At 41.7% G+C, this 18,487-nt stretch overlaps 1 protein-coding gene across 11 annotated transcripts in view; it reads right to left on the bottom strand.

Moving 5' to 3' along the window:
• Positions 1–375: 375 nt before the first annotated feature.
• The window catches only part of PGGHG (protein-glucosylgalactosylhydroxylysine glucosidase), a 34,504-nt gene continuing 16,392 nt past the window's right edge, over positions 376–18,487 (bottom strand). For 7 of the 11 annotated variants that reach the window (XM_061609872.1, XM_061609874.1, XM_061609875.1 and 4 more), the window contains 5 exons: positions 8,211–8,344; positions 7,964–8,059; positions 7,761–7,858; positions 3,254–3,468; positions 381–2,344 (listed from right to left, as the gene is read on the bottom strand). In XM_061609872.1, the coding sequence (XP_061465856.1) occupies positions 2,280–2,344; positions 3,254–3,468; positions 7,761–7,858; positions 7,964–8,059; positions 8,211–8,344 (608 nt within the window). In that variant the 3' untranslated portion in view covers positions 381–2,279. Of the gene's footprint in view, positions 2,345–3,253; positions 3,469–7,760; positions 7,887–7,963; positions 8,060–8,210; positions 8,345–18,487 lie in introns of those variants that run through there. The other 4 variants (XM_061609871.1, XM_061609870.1, XM_061609881.1 and 1 more) reach the window with 4 other exon arrangements.

Raw genomic sequence — 18,487 nt, 5'->3', positions numbered from 1 at the left:
ACTAATTATGATAATCTTATTGTCATAACCATAGTCAAAATAAACATTTCAATTAATCCATCACATCAGAATCTGTTAGGTTCAGTAATTTCAGTAGCCATTGTTCTATTATCCCTATTAGTTCCATTTTCCATCTTCCATCTTCAGTAGTCTTGTTAAGTCCAGTAATTTCAGTATCCAATCTTCCATTATCAGTATTCCATAATAATCTTGCTGTCAAAGCCATAGTCATATAGTAAGAGTCTGATGGGAATTACCTCTATCCCAAATATTTTCTTGCCATCCATTCTGAATAGGTTGCTGAAATACTGCTGTAAAATCATATCTCTGTTCTTTTTTTCAAAATACACTGGGTCATCTCTTGAAAGTTTTTCCATTGTCACATGGCTGCAGTTAATTCCATAGATTTTCTCTATATTGGGCTCCATCACATCATTCCAGTCCAGAAGATTATCCATGCCATTGATAACTTTATCTCTAGAATCTTCATTAATTTCTTCAGAGATAACATTGAGTTCCAAACAATAGATTTTATTTCTAAAGTCCATAGACTCCAAATCTTGTTCCTGTTCCACGTTTGTTCCAATCTCCGGGATCTCCTCTCTCACAGGGACCCCTGTTCCAGTCTCCAGGGTCTCCTCTCTCACAGGGACCCCTGTTCCAGTCTCCAGGGTCTCCTCTCTCACAAGGACCCCTATGTCTTTAATCTCCTGTGTCTCCAAACAATAGATTTTGTTTCTAAAGTCCATAGACTCCAAATCTTTTTCCTGTTCCACGTTTGTTCCAATCTCCGGGGTCTCCTCTCTCACAGGGACCCCTTCCAGGGTCACCTCTCTCACAGGGACCCCTATATCTTTAATCTCCTGCTTCATTTTACTCAATTCAATTTTCAGCTCCTTACAACCCTGTCGCAGGTTTTGTTTCGTTATCTCAATCTCATCCATTATTTTCTGAAACATAGTTATTTCCAGATTCTCAGCCACTTTCTTAATTGCCATTTTAAAAGAAAAATATAGGAAAACCACTTCTTATTTCAGCAACAATTGGGTTAATACTCCAAACTTGGTGACATCACAGTATAAACAGAGCAGACAGCCTTATCTCTCCATGCTTAAGTAAACAAAATGCAGTTCCCAGGCTCGAAACAATTAATGGCGGTCGTCAGGAAACAGATTCGTCAAAATAAAATAGACCAAAAAGAGAGTAGTCTCAGACAATATAATATTCTTCAAAATAAAAATCTGGAATAGAAATCCCTCTTCTGTGTATATCTTTAGAATGCAAATCCAGGACAGCTTTTTGCAACAAAAACAGAGATAAGCTATTAATTAGTGAGTAGCAGAGAGAAGTTATGGCTCCCCAGTGAGATGTCAAGAACCGATCAATCTGGCAAATCTCTTTTAAACAGCAACAATTTAAGTCAAATAAAAGAAAAATATAGAAAGAAGGGTGCTTGCCTGTTAGTGCGTTCTCTCTTAGAAGATAAGATGAACGTTCGCTTTATCAGATAGAGCTTGTTGTTGAAAATCCGTCCCACCTTCGTCGGCTGGACCTCGTCCCATAAATTAATGAGATCTGGTCGTCCCAACAAAAATAGGCTTTGAGGTTAATCTCTTCGTTTCTCCCTACCCGGGAGAAGTTTAATCAGTCAAAAAAAAAAGAAAATCTGACTGATATATCTGAATAAGCTTCTTTTGAGGCAGGAGCCCGTCTCAAAAGCAGGCACAGGCTAAGTCACCCTTCCCGGAAGTCCCCATGCATATGGATTTTTTGAAGTAAATGTCACAAGCACCAGCCAATAGGTGTCTGTGAACACCCACATAATCATAGGCTGCACAACACTCACAATTGCAATGGATGTACTGGCTAGTATGAGTCCCATTTTTCCAGTGACAAATGGCTGTGTGTTACAAGAGAGTAATGGCTCTGTTATAATACACTATCATGTAAAATAAGCAAATAATCAGGAAACATCTTAGGATTTCTTCAGACTAACTTCTCCTCCAAAATAAACATATTTTATTTTCTCTCCATTGCAGAACCTTTCAAAATCTACTCACTAGTCAGGAAGTAAGCTATATCTCTGTAGTGGTGGTGGGACATTTCAAACTAACTTCCACTTCAGCAGGCTGCTGACATAAACAATGTAGTCAAGATTCAGTCTCCTCCATATTGCTGTATACTAATAGACCATGAAGCTCTAAGATACTGGCTCTCTGCCATGCTTTAAAATCCTTGGTAGTTTTTCATACTTGTTATGGAATTAAAATAAGCTTGGCTTAAAATGTCTCAGCATGTGATTTCTGGATCCAACCAGCAGCTGTAGGGAAGGAGACACTCTGTCCTGAAACAGAAAGAAAGGCACACAAGCTGTAAAGGTGGCCTTCCAATCCAAGTAATCCTTTCTAGTATTATCATCATTTTAGTCTTCTATATAGGATTGACAGGTTTCCTGGGGTAGCAACGTGTACCACCTACATTTAGCTCATCTCTGGGTGTAAATGTTCATGGAAAATGGATCCAACAAGTTGGTTGGAGCTCAGACAGGAGCCATTTCTTTGTTTAAAAGAATGCATGGTCCTCTCTGTGCAGCCTTTTCTTGCCATCATCACCACAGCAGTTTTAATTGGGAAAATTGTGCCAGCAACAAGCCTTTCCAAGTGATGTCAGTTGTAGTGCTATTTTGTTGCTATTGTTGATTACTTTTGCTAGATTCCCACAGGGAAAATCCAGAGTGGATGAACCCTTGTCCTATGAAAAGGTAGAAGAGTCACTAGAGAAGCGTGCTTCATTTTAAGAGGCATTTGATGTCTGTTGATAAGTTTCCCCCACTATTCCCCACCCTCTTGATCAAGTCACTCACATGAATATTCTCTATTTTTCTTCCACACAGATTTCAGCCTCAAACTCACCTCCTCTGTCCGCCATTGTTGAGACTGCAGTGTCACCTTCACCCCAGGTTCTAAAGGAGGTTAGGTACAACACTGGGACTGCTGTATAGGGGCTTTCCCTCCCACAAAGAACGTCATGGCTCTTGGCTTAGCTGCTATCTGCTCATGAGCCTGGCTGTGGATCCTAGATAGGCCCAGTTCCAGCTTTCACAAACATGTGTTATGGAAGGCCATGATAAATGCTTGTCCAGTGCTATATACTAAGCATATATCCCATTAGTTAAACATTATCCATATAAAACTGGTAAGTGGAAGGGGAACTGGAAATGTTGACATTACAGCTGTAGATGGAGATGTAGTACCTTCATTTAAGGGAAGATGCTCGCCTGTTCCTGCCAGTACAGCCTCCAAACTAGAAGCCTGTAGGACAGAGGAGAACTTTCTCACTTTGATGGTGATGTTTTCATTGGTAAGGGTGAAATCCAGCTTGCTCCCTAAGTAACACACTCCAGTAATCCTTAATTCCTTTATGTCATCCGGACAAACAGGGTCAAACTTCAGGTGCTTCTTGGTGATCCTAAAAAGGTGAAAAAAAGAGTCTGTGGCCAGGACAGTGAATCCTACATATTATTACAGATACCAGTACACCTGTTATTATGCTCTGAGTAATAAGGAACATGAAATGGAATGCAGGCTTTTCCCTAAACACAGCACCCTGGCTGCTGCCCTTCAAAGGTATCCCTTGTTATTCTGATCAGTCGTTTCTAAAATGAAGATAGTTCCTCAAATGCCTCCGTGTGTGAAAGACAGAAAGTGGATGAAAGACAGATTAAATTAATGTTTAAATCTAAAATATCAATTTTAAACTAAAACTGAGTGGCCTTAGATCAGCAGCAGAATACATGCTTTCCATTTCCACTACCCCTGTCATCTTGAGCATCAGATCTCATGGAACAGAGCTGGGAAGACATTTGCCTGAGACCTGGGAGAGCTGTTGCCAAGTGAGAATTTACAGTGGTAGGCTTGAAGGACTGATGTGTCTAACTACACAATGATGATTGCACTGTCAATGAACACTGTGTTTTACAGAATAACACAAGCAGAACAGAGGACCCTACCCCAAGCCATATAAAATCTACATTATGGGGCTAGGATTGCAATCTAAGTACTTTTGTTTTATTTATTTATTTATTTTAGTTTCTGGTTTAGTTTCTGTTTATTTAGATGGCTCATTGGGTTTGTTAATTTTTGTTTTATGGTACCAATTTCAATTTGGGGGTGCTTATTGGTTTAACATTGTATTATATAACCCATTAACCATGTTAAGTTTCCTTGAGAAAATAAGACAGATTTTTTTAAAAATTATATCAATATATTTAGTGTGTCAAGACTACATATTCCTGGTTGAACACACTCACTGTATCATACAAAAGCTAGCACAGGAAGCCTTCCTAGGAGAAAGTACAATTTTCACCAGCCACCCTGTTCTCTCTCCCCCCTTGACAGACACACATATTCACAGTGGTCTGGACAGCTTAAGACAGTTCCTGCCAGTTGTGTGGGCCAGCAGAGATCAACACAGGCACCAAAAGCAGCCAAACAAGATGGACTGTCGAAATTAGAAGCACAGTTGAGAGCCATCTGGCAGTGCCCCAGCAAAGCTACCACATTTTTTCACATCTCATTCTGTTGATTTTGCCTCTAGAAATACTAATTTTTGTTATGACAACTACCTTCTGCCTTTTTAATGTCAGCATTCTAATTACAACAAATAAATATAAGTAGAAATTGATTGTGCAATAGTCCTGGGTCTCTCAAGTGTAGTTGAAGGGGCCAGAGGCCACACCAAGAACTACTCCCAGGAGGACATTTTTCCACTTCCTCAAGTATCACAGTGAGGAACTCTCCACACTGGATCTATTTTGGATGCTTCAGCCATTTCCTGTTCTTCTTCCTTAACCCTTAGGCAGTGTCATGGTTATTTTTATCTGTGACGTCAAAATGCTACATCCTACTTCAGTATTGACTTAGCTGCCTTCTGCTTGTTGTTAGGACAAACTTTGTGGCTATAACCACAAATATGATCACAAATAAATCAGAGACCATCTCATTAGAGGAAAAAACTCTGCTATTCTTCCCACCTTAGGTCAGCTAAACTTAAATCACACTACCTCAGAGACAAAAGCCCTTCCCTCTAATAATGTCCTTGCACTGGGGCTATTCGCTTGTATTGGCCTGAAATTTGAAGATGGAGGACAAATCAGAAGAAACAGGATTACTTAAATCTGAGGGTAAGCGGGCGTGCAGATTTTACTGGAATGGACCAGAGACTTGCCATAGACCAATCCAGTAGGAGTATCCCTTTAAAACCAGTCCACCTCATTAAAAATTCACTATCAATTTGCAATTGCTTCTTTGTTTTTCAATCATCAGCAGGGTGATAGGGACAGTGGGAATAGGAATGCATCTTTCCTGACTCCAACAGGTCATCATAGAGACAACACGTGGAACTGCAGCTCATATGTGATTCAGTTTCCTGAAATAGAAAATACCTTTTTGATAGGAACTGCCATTTTTTTATTGTAATGGATTTCAGGCATATGGACATCAAAATCAGTATATTCCGGCGTATAAGACGACTTTTTAACCCTGGAAAATCTTCTCCAAAGTCGGGGGTCGTCTTATATGCCGGGTGTCGTCTTATTAGGGTTGCCATATTGCCCGGATAGACGGGTTTTACCCGGATTCTAAGCATGCCACCCGGCGCCCGGCTAGCCCCTTAGGTGGCCCAGATTCTCAGCTTTCATTTAAAAAAAAATTAAGTTTCTAGGTGGTGCGGTTCTCGAGATATATATAAAAACGTCAGGCACCCCCCCCGGTTAAATCTTTTTTTAAACTACTGTATAGCACTTCGTAGCTTTAACCCCGCCCGTTCAGGATTTCAGCCAATCAGTGAAGTGTTTGTTTGGTGGCAGTGTCTGCAAAACCTCATTGCGAGGCCAGAAAATGGTGGTTTCCTCTCCTGTTTATCTGAAAATCTGCTAAATTGGGTAGGTATATACATTTCAGTTTTTCCCCCTGTTGTGTGTAGGAGTCAGATCCTGGGCAGTGTTTTGAAAACCTTCCCAATAGTTGCTTTTGGGGGTAAAAACAGTGCTAATCCCATATGTCCAGAGTAAATCCTATTGAATTCAGTAGGAATTACTTTTGAGTAGACATGATTATGAATGTGCTGAAAATCAATGGGACTTTGGAGTGAATGTAAAAAAGAATTGTGTTTGTGTTCTCTTTCTGCCCCCCCCCCAGTCCTATTTTAAAGCAAGTAGGCAGGGCTTACTTAGGTATTGCAGTTTTTATTCTGTAGGAAACTAATACTGATTTTTAAAAAACTAATACTGATTTTTCTGCAATGACCAATTGGTTTGACAATAAACTATTATATGGGCTGTATGTATTTATACATCTGCAGTGTGTGCGTGTGTGTATGGAGTCTTTCCAACACCCCTGTGAGGTAGGGTTGGAAACCAAGGCAGCTCACAACAAGAAATAAAGCCATTTAAAATCCAATAACCATAAAAACAAGTATAAACAGTTGCAAAACAGTGTAAAGTGGCATGATTCGGAATTTTGGGTTGTGTGAATGAAGTTGCTTATCACTTGAGGTTGCATTTCTGTCCCTGTTTGAGTAAGCCCCATTGAATACGCTGGGACTTGCTTCTGAATAAATAAATTTAGGATTGCACTATAAATATCTTTACAGTTTGTGTAAATAATAAATATATTTGATAGTTATGCTTATATAAATATTTCTTCATTTATCATATTTTTGGTTTTTGGTTAGGAATCCTGACTGGTTGTGAGATGCTTAGTTTTTTGCCTTATAGGAATCTTGTTGTGGTTGGTATGGTATTACATTTAGGAAAGTGTTACTGCCTTCTGTATTTTTTTTCCTATTTGCATTTCACTTATCTTTAACCTCACTCTGTTACAGCCATAGAAGCAACAGCATTATTTCAATTAAAACAAGAGGCTTATCAATACTTTGAAGAGGACCAGATATTTATTTTCTTTCTGAGCCCAGGACTGGGTCTTTCATGATGCCCGGTGTGTGTGTGGGGGGGGGGGAGCAGGAGAGTAGTCGATAAGACAGACATCCTGGCATTGATAATCGAATTAGCAAAGTATGTGTGGGGTTGTTGTACACTTCCAGGCTCAGTTTCATTTTGAGTATGGAGGTGGAACCTGTGTAGATGTGGTTATCAAAGGGAGAAGAAATTTTGAGTTAAGCAAAGCTCTGCTTTTATAAAACCTAAGAAACATACAGTACTTTGAATGTCTGAGTGCCTGCACCAGTGGAATACTGGAGGAACTTGTAAAACTTGCTGCAACAGTATTTAGAACTGAGCATGTGGTGTGAAAGACTCCTTTTCCTAACATTTTGGCTTGTTTTTCTCTGATTGTGTATTTTTATTGTTTTTACTATATTTGTAAGCTGTGCTGAGCTCTGTTTTTAACAGCAAAAGGGCAGGATATAAATTCTCTTAATCAATCAATAAATACTCCATAGTGTTGGAAACTAGAGTCTAGGCATTTAATGTTGCTTTTAAAAAAAAGATTTCTCACATCTTTCCCCAGTTTTTGGTGGTAATTCCTAGGCACAAAAACAAAACAACTGGACAATCCAAATATTAATATTTGTAAGTTTATAAGTGACAGTTTTCCTGCTAAGTACCTGCATGTCATAAGCAGGGGTAGTCTTATACGGCGAGTATATCCCAAACTCTATATTTTAACTGGAAAAGTTGGGGGTCGTGTTATACGCCCAGTCGTCTTATACGCCAGAATATACGGTATTCATATAACGTGTACCTGAATCCAGTGTACCCAAAAATGACAGCTTGCAGAAATCCACCCATCCCTGTCAGGAAGTTCACGGTTCCTGATCCATCAGAGTTCTCCACCCAGATCTGAGGATGTCAGAGAAAAATAAAAGTTCTGAAGGATACTGTATAGAAAAGAGTACCTGCAAGATCATATTTTGAGGGAGAGGGACATGTTTCAACCTGCCTGACCTTGAATGGTTCACTGATGTTGCTGAAACACTTGCTCAGCTGTTGCTGTGCTCTTCCTATCTCCTTCAGCTCCAACCAACCAACAGCAAACATGCTCTAATGGGGAAAAGAAACTAATCCCATTATCACTAGTGACCACCACGACCGCATTCAGAGAAACCCATTTCAGCAGCAAGCCCATGCAAGACCCCACACCTTTCACATTAAAACCACTGAATTTCCATCCTTCTCAAGACCAGTTCTTTACCCAGGTCATGGCTGGCCCCTGAGGGTCAGTCACAGGCTCATACATCTCTAGGTCATTTCTTCTGACTTCTGGGTCCATGGGATACATGACAGGGAATCCAAGCAAGACAACATCAGCCTGTTTCACTTGCTCACCTGAAGAAAGAGACAAAACACATGTGTGACCCAGGACCATGTGTTTGATGGGGAATGCTACAGGAAATGGACTTTCCCACCCCAGGGCCCAATTCCTTTGGCTGACAAGCAGAAAGGAGGCCAGTTTCCTATTAACCAGAAAAGGAAGTTTGATGCACAACAAGCAAAATTTCAGCATTTGGAGCTCTCCCACAGTGCATCTGCATGTTGGGAAAAACCTCACCAGCTGAATTTCTGCTTGTTGTGCAGCAATTAAAAGGCCTAGGAGCCCGGCCAGCAAGAAAAGTTGGCAAACCTAGGAAACAGCTGGCAGATATTCTAGTCCCCATCCTACAAAGGTTAGATCATGTTACAGTGGTTATGTGAGCAAGAAATCCATTTCCAATACATTCCCTATAAGATAATATGTGGGGACAGCGCATGACAGTAGGGAACAGACTACTTTTCAGCATAAGCATAACAGAAGTTGTGTGTGCAAATGCATTGCACACAAGGCAACACAGACATTTTGGACAAGTTAAGTGCTATAAAGGTGCAGATGGAGAAGTTGGGTTTGGAGGATATGTGTGTGAGGGCACACATACTCCAATACTAATTCTTTTCTCTACCACCCGCTCAGCATGATACTTGAAACTGCAGGGGGGGGGAATGATTACTAACAGACTGTTCATGGATGTAATTGGACTTGGAATAGGTGTGCCCTCCAAGGTCAGTTTTCTTCCTCCCTCCTCTTTCCAGTTGTGAAAAGACAGGGTGGTTATGTCAAGTCTAAGAGTGCCTTCTATATAGCAAACTCCAGGAGGTGGTGTGCTTGACAGTGTGCCTCCTCTGGACACAGTACCCTGCACTTTTTGCTCCCAGGTGAAATGCAACTTCAGCAGCTGAGGGTTTATGTTCTCTGCCGTTCCCTGCTGCCAGTGTTCTATGACAGCACGAGGGCAGTGTGCATGGAACATGATAGTTCAGTGGTATTTTTTTTTTTATTTAGTTTATTTGCGGTCATAGACCCATATTTGAAAAGAGAGAGAACAAGTGGATTACAGTCAACAATAGAAACTTATGACAGTACAAATGCAATAACACAGCTCTGTTTGACTGAGCTTATATATTAACTACAATAAATGGGAAGCACGTTTCTGCTGGGCCACATATACAAACTTGGCAACTTGAATAGTAATTTCTTTATCTAAACCAGCAAGAAGATAAGCAATTATAGCATCAGAGGATTTATGATGTACATTCGCCATTATAGGATTAAGAAACTTATTATGGATCTGGGAGTATAAAGGACAGGAAAGGAAACAATGATGGAGGGTTTCAATGGTACCAACCCCGCAAGGACAAATACGATGTTCATATGGAATCCCTCTAAACCTTCCTTCAAGAACCGCAGAGTCTAAGGAGTTGAACCTAGCTTTAGAGAATGCTACACGTAGCTTAGGAATTGTTAACATATCTAAGTAAGAAGCGATTTTACCAGGTGCAAAATTTAAATTCAAATACAGAGGGGAACATATTTTCAAGGCCATGCTGGTTGAAGTTTGGAAATCGATATCCTTGAAACAGGTACGAATTATATTTAGCGCATCACTTGGCGATTGAGTAGATAAATAATCTTTGGAAAGACCCATTCTCAACAATTTTGTTTCCAATTTTTTATTCCAAGTAGAAGGCCAATTGTCATCCCAATATAGGGATAAAAGACCCGGAGAAATATTGGAGGATATTTTAACCCAATAGTTGACAGTCGTCAACCAAACCTGGCATTCCAATGATATTAACCCACATTCTAGTCTAAGCGCCGCTGATGGTACACACCTCGGGACACCGAGAAGGCGACGTAACAGGATAGAGAGCACGGCTTCAACTGAAGGGTCCAAGGAGTGGATCCAGATTGGAACTCCATATAAGAGTTGAGGAATAATCTTATTTTTGAATATCTGGATAATCGCTGGCACAAATTGCCCTCCTTTATAATAAAAGTATCGGAGCAGACTCTTTATAGAATTCCTTGCTCTCGTTACCGCCGATTTTATATGAGTAGACCAGTTCAAAGAAGAGTGGAAAATAATACCAAGGCATTTGGATTGGGCTACTTGAGCAATTTTCCAAATTGGAGAAATTCTGCGTTTAGAGAACACAAGGATTTTGGTTTTATCATAATTTATTGTTAATTGGTTCTCTATACAATAGGCCATAAACACCCTTATCGTACGTTTAAGACCAATCTTTGAGAGTGAAATAAGCGCAGCAGCATCGGCGTACAGCAACAATGGGCAGCACACAGACGCTATCTTAGGATTGTGGAAGTTGGGAGAAAGACAATGTGCGTTCAAATCATTTAAATATAAATTAAAGAGGAGGGGGGCCAAAATACATCCGTCTCACCCCTGTATACGTGGGGATGGAGTTTGATAAACCACCATCCTTCCCACAACATACTCGCAAAGATGTATGTTGATGAAGATGGTATATCAAAAAAAGAAGTCTTTTATCAATAGTGGAATTTAAGAGTTTCGACCAAAGTTTGTCATGGGGGATAGAGTCGAATGCAGCTCTTAAATCAACAAAGGCGACGAACAAGCCATTGCCTCTATGTTTATTATACTTGTCCGCAAGATGATGTAAAATGAGGCAGTGATCTAAAGCGGAAAAGCCTTTTCTAAATCCTGCTTGTTCCATGCCAAGTATATTTTGTTCGTCCATCCAGTACTGAAGTTTTACTTTCAGGTAGGAGGCATACAATTTGCCAATAACTGATAAAAGGCTAATAGGACGGTAATTGGAGGGGTCCTCTCTATCCCCTTTTTTATAGATGGGGATAACTGTTGCTTCTTGCCAGGATGGCGGAAAATGCCCCGATTCATTAAACCTAGTAAACAACTTAGCAAGTAAAGGGGTCCACCAATCCTGGAAGTTTTGTAGAAGCTCGGGGGGGATATTATCAAGGCCCGGCGCTTTACCTTTTTTTAAGCCCACAATCAATTCTCTTATTTCAGATTGGGTGACAGGCGTCCATGGCGGGAGGGAAAAGGAATCGGGGAAAGAAAAAGGGGTAAAGTCATTAGAACATTCATTCTGGTACAGGGACGTGAAATAACGTTCCCATAATTGAGGGGAAATGGAACACATAACCGAAGGCAATGGTCTAAAGGCAGATGAAATGATAGACCAGACATATTTTGAATTTTTAGACCTGGACGCACAGATGAGTTTATTCCACTCCTCTTTAAGTGCTATGTTCTTCTTAGACGTGAGAGTTGCTTTGTATTTTCTTTTGATTGAATAATATACTGGAGGGAGATGGTTCAATTGTTGCTGGCGATATTTTAGATAGACAGACCTTAGCTGACGTTTAAGGGAGAGACAATCCTTATCAAACCATTTGGGGCCCTCGAATTCACTGAGCTTGGAACCAGAATACCTATGGGATAATATGGTATTAAGGGGAGAGAGAAAAGAAGCATATGTCATGAGTAACTCGTCTAAGGGACAGGGATTCATTAACTGCCACCGAATGTCCAGGGCGTTCGGAGATGTCAAATAATTTTCTATCCTGGAAGCTAGAAAAGGTGTCCAAATAGGTCTCTTATGATGGGTAGAAAAATTTGCTATGGAGCCATAATTGTAGGATAAGCGCAACTTCTCAAAGATGTGACAAGAGAAGCTGAGAGGGAGATGATCGCTGTTTAACTTAGTTCCAATAGCAAATGTTTCTATCAAGTTAAATAAATTATAAGATATTAATCCATAATCAGTTACACTGCTTCCAAGTTTAGAAATGAACGTATACTCGGCACAGTCGTCTACATGCTCGAGACCATTTAGTATGAGCAAGTGATGGCATGCTACTAATCGAGCTAAACAGATTCCCCCACTATTGTTCTTTTGGTCTTTCAATTTCCTATTGAAAGGGAAGGCTGAATGGTCACATTCCTCTCCACACCAAAGTTTTGAGGAGAACAATGCGCCGTTGTTGGGGCCAATCCTTGCATTAAAGTCTCCCATAATTATCAGATTTGCAGTGGGGTAGACAGACTCAAGGTCTAAAATATACCGGTCCAGTTCATCCCAATTATATCTTATAGAGTCACATGACTGTGTGGATGGCATATATACATTTACGAGCAGTGTAGAAAATGCACCAGATTCCATTAAAACTGCCATCGCAATAGATGTCAGAGACTGTAAAAGAGTTACTTGAATATCTAAAGAGGTGGAGACAAAAATCGCTAAGCCCCCTTTTGCTCTGCCATTCGTTGAAGGAGTCGCTGGGAGGTGTAAAGAAATAAATCCATTTAAAAAGGGTTTAAAGGTAATCCAAGTCTCTTGAAGAAAAATGATATCGTGACTAGAGAGATAAGAAATCCACTCTTGATCATTTAGCTTAGAGTTCCATCCTGCAATATTCCATGAGAGGAAATGGAGGGGGTGCTTGGCTGAAAGGGAAAACTTAGGAACATTAGAAAAAGAAAAAGGAACAGCAGAAGAAGTCGGGATAACACAATTTGGAGAAAAAGGGGATTGTCAATTAAATTCAGTAATTAGATTTAAAAATCCATTGACATCTCTATATACTGCTCCATTGTTAGTACTATATAACTGCTTTGAGTTGGAGACAATTTGTGGAGATAAGGATTTCTGATGTCCATTGGGGGACCCAAGTTCCTCTGGAGCCAAGAATCTTGATCTAACCCATCCCTCGGCCTGTAAAGGGCTATTGGTTTTATTATTCATATTATGTCTGCATCTGCCCGGGTTGGTTTGATGGGATAAATCTGACTCATCTGTTTTGGGAGAATCGGTCTTTGCTAATGAAGCTTTGTCCGAGGATGAGGACTTGAGACGGTAGATCAACTGATAAAGCCTATTTATAAGAGACGCTCTTTCGGTCTCAGGTAGCGTGAGATACAATTCCGCAAGTTGGCTTTCCTTAGGTTCCATTTCTTGAGAAGAAGCAACAGGCAGTTGAGTGTAATCTGCATACTCCTGAAATCTATTTATCTTAGAAAAAGGCTCAGATAAAGATGACGAATGGTCAGTGGAGGATGAGTTGATAACTGGCGAAGAGATGCTGTAGTGCCTAGACTGCATAGTTGAAGTATCAAGCAAAGTAGAAAGAGATACATTTCGATAGTATCTCTGCACTGAGAGACCGAAATTAACCAAAGCATTCCTTATTTGAAAAATTTGATTCGCCATGGCGTGAGAATGGCAGGTGATGATCAAGCGCCATTCGTGGGAGGAGCGAGATAATATTTTCACAGTTCTTATAAAACTCATACGCTGAGGAACAAGCATAGTTTTGCTTATACAATTATCCAGGAATGAAATACTTGGAAATGGGAGCCTTCAGTCAGCAACTTTACTTTTATAAGAAATTGCCAGCTTATCCGCTTGTAAAACCAGTTTCCAAGGAGTCGGAAAACGGGAATCAGAAACCCTTAAAGGGGAAGGAGGATCACTCACAGGTGTTACAAAAGGAGCCAGGCCTGTATGGAGGCCAGACCGATAAGAGCGCTGAATTCCTTGAGATGCCAATAAGGAATTGAGACGAGACCAGACTACTGCAAATACTTGCCTTTATTAGAACCTTTGCAAAGGGAGGGCCACCCTTAAGTGACTCTCCAGAATTGCTGACAGTCATCATATTTATAGGCTATAGATGCGTCACATACATAATATCAGAAATGCATAGCTAATCAAGAATACATCATTGTTTAATTTCTCAGCATCTGTCTATTCTGGTCCACTTCTCTGTTCTCCTTCCAAACTTCCTCTATCCTTGACCTTTGGTCCGATAAGCTGGGAACAACATTTTTAATTGTTAAAGAAGCAGATAAGCGGAAAACTCCCATACTTTTCACAAGGGAGGCAAGCATATGTTTCACTTAGCATTGTTTGATTTTATTTCAGTACAATATTTTAATTTTAACTCATTGCAACATTTGCCCCTCAGATACTTTCTTAATTTCAAAAGTAAGAAAGTATCTTCTTAATTGTCAATGGTGGCATAAATATTTCCTTCTCCAGTAACAACTGATTGGGGAGCATAAACAGTGTGGTTCCATACCTCTTCATGAGATGGTGCCATTTCAGTTGGTGCCATTTCAGTATAATCTCCCTGTATCTCATGCAAGGCTAGTTGCTGATACATCATCAGTTGGGCCTTTCTTTTCATGACCCGAATAAGCATGCCAGATACACAGGATATGATACATGGTAAGCACATAAGAATAAGGAATATAATGCAGCCAATAACAAAGAGATGTTTCAGCCAGGCCCAGTCTGGCAGCCAGCTTGTAAGCCAGTCCCAATTTAGGCCCTTCCACTGCTGATCGCCCACATACGCTGTTATTTCTGCATGGTCTACTAATTGATTAATTACCTGTGATTCATCTCCAATTTCAACACAGTACTCACCGCTAGTGTTTAAGGTGGCGCAGAGCCCACCTGAGCTGGCGAGGAGTAGGTCAAGACCCTGTTGGTGAATGATCAATCTTTTACGTATTTGCTCAGTTTCCTGCATTAAGGTGCGTATTGCTTCACCGGTGGCATTAGTAACCACTTCTACTACAGCTTGCAACCTTAACAGGCCATTGGTCATGGACCTGGCTCCAACAATTCCAATAGAGCTCCATGTCAATGGTTTGTATTCATCAATCAAATCTTGGGGGGTCCAAACCTTACTCCTCCAGTTGTGATTTCCAGCATGTAAAGCATGCCTTTTGTCCCTGATATTGGTGTATAAGGGTCTGAAAATGTGTTGTCCTTTGGGTTTAACATTAATATTAGGTATTAAGTAGGCCACATAACAGCTTCCTCTCCAGTCGGGGGGCAAGCATGTATAAGCAGTGGTTCCACAAACAAACCAATGATGTTTAAGTGCACATTTACCCAAGGGCCATATTTGTGAATGACGGGCTTGCATGGTCCCATTTAAATGAGACTGAAAGCCATGCTGTGGGGTAAAGTACCAGCTCATGAATAATGGCTCAGTATATATAGGGCCACTAGCATTGCATCTAGTTACCCCTGGGGCTGTAGGGGTGCAGGTTTCTATCCCTTTTCCCGTCCGAGCTCTGGCATACCAAGAGTCAGAAGCTATATACACTTCAGACCAAGCTTGGGGCTGGTCCCCTTTGTACCATCTAAGCATAGTGGTTTGGTCTGGAATGTTGGTGGTCCAGCTGTTAGCACGACATAAGGTTAACCCATACCATTGCCAATAGTCATCAAATCCTGTATGGCCACAATGACAAGGGGGATTTTTCCGGAACGTGTACTTCATGCCTTGTGGTGTGCAATTGCATCTGGTCTTATTGATATGGGTATTATTATAGTGTAAATCAAGACAAGGGATTCCCCCTGGCCACTTTTGCCATGGGCCTCTCTTATGTGTGTAAAAACAAGAGGAATGCCCCAACAGGGGCCCTGTCCCATCATAGTTTTCCCAACAACACAAGCCTTTCCTTCTCTTGACCTGCACCTGATCCCTTCGTGGCCAAGTCTGGTTGTGTGCTGGACGGTCCACAGCTAATTCCAGTATAGTAAGCGGAAGAGGATATAGTGGAATTTGGCCATGTTGTACCTGCAAGGGGGAACACACCCAACAGCTGGTGAGCTGGAACTGGGTAACTACCTCCTATACCAGTTTGAGGAAGGTGTTAGTTTGTGACAAAGAACCATTTCTGGTCAAGGGGCGTGTCCATGCCGGAAGTAGAATACAAGATAAAGCAACATAATAAAAACCATACATGCTATAATTATGGCAATGCATATGTAATATGGATTAACTATATTCTGAGTTGCGGGATTAATAACTAAGTTTGAGGCGCTCTGCGGAGACGTAACTTCAGGCCCAGACCGGGGGCTGTCTGTGAAAGCCACTTTTCTTCAGGGGTCTTCTTCCGTCCCTCACCTGTTGGGGAATCCTTGGCTATTCCCGTCTCTGGCTCCTGCACCTCGATAGGTGCGGATGCTTTCTTGACTCTGGTGTGGTGGATCCACTTGGCCTTGCCGTCAATCTTTAGCGCTGCATCCATGGTTAACAGCACCTGGACTGGTTGGCTCCACTCGGGCTGGAGCGTTTCCTTCCTCCACGTCTTGATCCGGACCCAATCTCCTGGTCTAAAAGGGTGAATGGCGGCGTCCAGTGGCAATCTCTGGAACTCTTGAGAGTATCTATAGAGTTTGGAAAGAACAGACTGCAGGGCACTAACATATTTTTTGATCACGGCATCTCCCACTATTTGATTTATTTCAAGAGGCTGGGTCTTGAGAGCTGCCAGTACTGGCGGTCTCCCAAATAAAACTTCAAATGGGGTCAACTTAGTCTGTCCTCTGGGAGTGCAACGAAAAATTGTCAATGCCATGGGTAGGGCGTTTACCCAATTTTGTCCAGTCTCTTGGCAAAGCTTGGTTAACGTGGCCTTCAAGGACCTGTTAGCCCTCTCTACCTGCCCAGCTGATTGCGGCCTCCACGCCGTATGAAGGCGCCATTTAAATCCGAGGGGCCTTTGGAGCTGTTGAACCACTTCCGAAATAAAGTGTGTTCCCCTGTCAGAGTCTATTGTTTCAGGAAGGGAATATCGGGGGAAGATTTCTTTCATCAGTATCTTAGCCACTACCGCCGCAGTAGCTTGCCTTGTGGGGTAGGCCTCTATCCATCCAGACAGTTGGTCTACTATTATAAGGAGGTATTTGTATCCATTTTTCCTGGGAAGCTCTGAAAAGTCAATCTGGAGTCTCTGGAATGGGTAATACGCCCAAGGGCGGCCTCCCATTGGCGCGGGTGCAGTTGGCCCTTTTTGATTAGTGGCTGCACATATGGTACATTGCGCTGCCGCCCGTGCAGTTTCAACATAAAGTCCTGGTGCCATTATTTGTCTGACCAATAAATCTCCTAAGGCGCTCCCCCCTAGGTGCATATTCTGATGTGCTGCCAGTACAACTTGTCTTAGAAGGGGCCGTGGCACTATAATTTGTCCCGTTAGCAATTTCCACCACCCTTCCGGTGTCAGGGATGCTGCTTTGGTGGCAGCATCCTCTGCTTCAGCGGGTGAATAATGAGGCTTTAAAGCATCCAAAAGGATGAGCTGGAGAGCAACTGTGGGGCTTCTTTCAGAGAGAGCTGCTTCCTTTGCCGCTTGATCGGCCAAATTATTCCCTTCTCTTAATCTCTTTTCCTTTTCCCTGCCGTGTGCCAAAATGTGTATTACAGCTACTTTTTGAGGGAGGGTAACTGCTTTTAAAAGTCTCTTAATAATGTCCAAGTGTTCAATGGTTTTTCCCACACTATTTATGAAACCCCTCTCTTTCCATATCATCGCGAAAGCGTGAATCGCATTGAAACTATATTTACTGTCTGTGTATATATTGACCCTCTGCCCCTCAAACAGAGAGAGAGCTTTCTCGAGTGCAGTCAATTCAGCTTGCTGAGCAGAGTAGCTGTCTGGCAATCTTCCACTGGATAATATTTGGCTCCCTTCTATTATGGCAAATCCGGTTCTTCTGTGGCCTTCCACTATCCTGCTACTGCCATCAATAAAAACTTCATGGGCATCGGGAAGTGGCAAATCAGAGAGGTCATCCCGGGGCTTTGTGGCAATTTCAAGGGCATGTTCACAATTGTGCAACAATTGTCCTGGTTGGGGCATCAGGGTTGCAGGGTTTAACGTATTGCAGGTGCTAAGAGTTATTCCCTGTCTTCCAAGAAGTTGTTGTTCAAACATGGTTAATCGGCTAGGGCTTAAAACTCTGGCTGCATCAGCTCCCATTATCTTCCTCAGGTCATGGGGTCCTAGGACTTCAACTGGGCTTCCGACCATAATTTTATCAGCCTTTTTAAGCAAGATAGAAGCGGCCGCCAAGATTCTTAAGCAAGCAGGCCATCCTTGGGCTACAGGATCTAATTTTGAGGAATAATATCCCACAGGTCTCTGTTTGGGCCCCCACTTCTGCGTTAACACTCCAGTCGCCACTCCTTTATTTTCTGAGATATAAAGGCAGTATGGCTTGTTGCCATCTGGCAATGCAAGCACAGGCGCTTGAGTTAACAAAGTCTTAAGTGTTTGGAAAGCATGCTGTTGCTCTTTGGTCCAACGCCAAGTCTCTTTTAATTGTTCAGTTTCCAATGCTTTA

The sequence above is a fragment of the Rhineura floridana genome, chromosome 2 (assembly GCF_030035675.1).
Source record: "Rhineura floridana isolate rRhiFlo1 chromosome 2, rRhiFlo1.hap2, whole genome shotgun sequence".
In the NCBI taxonomy this organism is placed as follows: Eukaryota; Metazoa; Chordata; class Lepidosauria; order Squamata; family Rhineuridae; genus Rhineura; species Rhineura floridana.
Note: the sequence above shows the minus strand (reverse complement) of the source record. Positions and strands in the feature narration are given on the sequence as shown.